Genomic DNA, 2,978 nt, shown 5'->3' on the forward strand with positions numbered 1-2,978 from the left:
GAGAAATGACCATTCTTTCCACCAAGGTTCAAATCCTAACTATCTTTTATTAATGAGAATGAATGTTCTATTTTTAACTTATTTATTATGGATTAATGTTTTATTAAAGTTTACTAGGCATTTAATTTATATAATTACACTAGTGGCAATTTGAGATTTATTTATAAAATTTATTTACAAATTAAAAATTTCCATAAATAAATAAATATATAAATAAATATAAAATTAAAAAAAAAATAAAAAAAATAAAATTAATCAATTTTAAGCTTATGAAATATATAATAAAATGGAAAATAAATGATTTCCATTTGGCTTAATATCAACATTAAGCATAAAATATACACAGCCAACCATATTATATTTATCCCTTCTATGATTCGAAAAAGATAATAAATCCACGCTGAAAATTGTGGTTCCTACACAGTGCACCCTCCTCTTCGTTTCAATTGGTGTAATAGCGAATGCATGACGCCATTGCGGTAGGGGTTAACGACGGTCAGTCGTTAAACGTGTTGTAAGGACGAGAATAAGCCAACTATTTCTAGTGATAAGTCGGCGACTCGGCGGACACGAAATATTTTGGAGTTCCGTCATCCTAATGTTGTAAAACCCTGCGCATTTCAGACATTGCACGAAACCCTTGTATTTGAATTTCCATGGCGATTCTGCTTCGACTCAATTCGTTTTTCCAGGCTGTTCTGCTTCTCATAATATCCGTGATCTTCCTCCGACTGGTTCTCTGGAGGATCTGGCGCTGCAAGAACCTGCCCCCAGGCCCCCCGACATGGCCGATTGTAGGGAACCTCCTCCAGATCGGATTTGCGAGAGGTGCCTTCCACGGCTCAGTGAAGAAATTCCATGAGAGATACGGCACAATATTCACTATGTGGGTCGGTCCCCACCCTCTGCTGATGATCGCCAGCCGCGAGCTTGCCCACGAGGCGCTCATACAGAAGGGCTCCCTCTTCTCTGACCGCCCGCCTGCCCGCGGGATGCAGAAAATCTTCACCAGCAACCAGCACAGCATCAGTTCGGCCCCATATGGGCCGCTGTGGCGGAGCCTTCGCAGGAATTTGGTTAGCGAAGCCCTGAGCCCTTCGGCGATGAAGGCCTTCGGGGAGGTGAGGGAATGGGGCATCGGCCGCCTGGTGGAAAACCTGAAAAACGAAGCGGCTCGTAACGGGGGAGTGGTTAGCGTGGTGGAGCATTTTCGACACGCGGTCTTCTGTATCCTCCTGTGGATGTGCTTCGGCAGCAAACCGGACGAGGAGACGGTGATATCCATGCAGGACGTCACGCGAGAGGTCCTCCTCAACGGCGGAGGTCTGGACGAAGCCTTACCCATTCTGGGGTTCTTCGACCGGCGGCGACAGGCGCGGAGGGAGGAAATCCGTCGTAGGCAACAAAAAACCATTCTCGCCCTCATAAACCAGCGCCGTGATGCGCCCCCTCCGGCCGGCGGTGCGTACGTGGACACGCTGTTCAATCTGAGAGTGGACGGCGGCCGCAGCCTCAACGACGACGAGCTCGTTACTCTGTCCTTTGAATTCATCACCGGCGGCACGGACACGACCACGACGTCTCTGCAGTGGTTGATGGCGAATCTGGTGATCCGTCAAGACATACAGACGAGATTATACGATGAGATCGCCGGCGTCACTGGCAAGGGGAAACTGGCGGAGGAAAACGACCTGCAGCGGATGCCTTATCTCGATGCCGTGGTGAAGGAAACCCTGAGACGGCACCCTGCCGCACACTTTGTCCTCAGCCACGCCGTCACCCGACCCTGCGAACTTGCCGGATACAAGGTACCCGCTGACGCATCCATCAATTTCTACGTGGCGGGCATAGGGATGGATCCCACAGTGTGGCCGAGCCCGTCGGAATTCAAGCCAGAGCGGTTTGTTGATGAAGGCGTGGAAGTGGATTTGACAGGGACGAAGGAAATAAAGATGATGCCATTTGGCGCGGGGCGGAGGGTTTGTCCGGGTTTAGGGATGGCTATGCTCCATTTAAATATCATCGTTGCCCGACTTGTTCAGGAATTCACGTGGGAATGCAAACCGGGGGAGACGGTTGATCTGTCCGAGACGCAGGAATTCACTACGGTTATGAAATACCCTCTGCAGGCCGTCATTAAGGAGAGGGAGAGGATCCATAAAGGAGAGGGAGAGGATCCATAATTGACTAGCGAGGGATTAACAGGTTCGATCCTTAATGCGTTCTCCACAATGTCACAAACAATTGCCCTCGCGGTAGTTAATGTGTTAAATAAATAAATATATTAAACTGAATTAAAATGGTCTGCTTTGTATAGATCTTTCCATGTATTTGTCCCCTTTAATATCTAGTATTATTGAAACTTTATAGTTATAATATTTAAGTTTGGTGGATGATTTACTATTGAAACTTTATAGGTATAATATTTTAAGTTTGGTGGATGATTTCTATTGATGGTTAATTTTTTCTTAATATAAAGAAAAAGCTTTTGTATTAACAAAAATAAAAAAGAGAGTACATGTGTGATGTTCTTTGATTATAGTTTTTTAAGTATACATTGTTTTTGATGATGATCATGGTGGTGGTGGTTAACGTCCATTGAGACCAAATTGGTCTATTGGACTTATAACTTTCTTAGTTCTTAATTGTTTGGCTTCTCGTTTTTTTGGCGAAATTGGTGTTGTAGCTCTTTTTTTTTTTTTCCTCTACGGTCTTCCAACTTCCTTTATCTTGTATCTCTTTCATCTCTTCTGGTTCTTGGAACATTGGTGTCTTAGCTTCCCGATTTGTTGTGTTCGTCCTTTTAAAGTTAGTGTTTTTTGCTGTTGGACGGGGCTTTCCCCATGCGTGTCTTGAGAGTTGTTCCTTTCGTGCCCGATTCCTTGTGATTTGGAGTTTTCTGGAAAGTATTCTTCCTTGATGACAATGTAATGTTCTTTTTGTGCTCCTTCCCACCATGTAGATTTGTGGTGATTTTT

At 44.8% G+C, this 2,978-nt stretch overlaps 1 protein-coding gene across 1 annotated transcript; it reads left to right on the forward strand.

The window, feature by feature from the left end:
• The first annotated feature begins 438 nt into the window (after nucleotides 1–438).
• On the forward strand, nucleotides 439–2,359 carry LOC149225475 (cytochrome P450 77A1-like). The gene has a single exon (XM_089377099.1). The coding sequence runs from the start codon at nucleotides 657–659 to the stop codon at nucleotides 2,181–2,183; it is 1,527 nt and encodes a 508-aa protein (XP_089233225.1). The 5' UTR covers nucleotides 439–656; the 3' UTR covers nucleotides 2,184–2,359.
• Nucleotides 2,360–2,978: the final 619 nt, after the last annotated feature.

Source organism: Pinus tabuliformis, chromosome J (genome assembly GCF_031772625.1).
Source record: "Pinus tabuliformis cultivar Carrire ecotype Pingquan chromosome J, CPIR1, whole genome shotgun sequence".
Classification (NCBI taxonomy): domain Eukaryota; kingdom Viridiplantae; phylum Streptophyta; class Pinopsida; order Pinales; family Pinaceae; genus Pinus; species Pinus tabuliformis.

Bases quoted from the DNA above. Each gene is read 5' to 3' on its own strand.
- LOC149225475 (XM_089377099.1), top strand. From the start codon at position 657: ATGGCGATTCTGCTTCGACTCAATTCGTTTTTCCAGGCTGTTCTGCTT.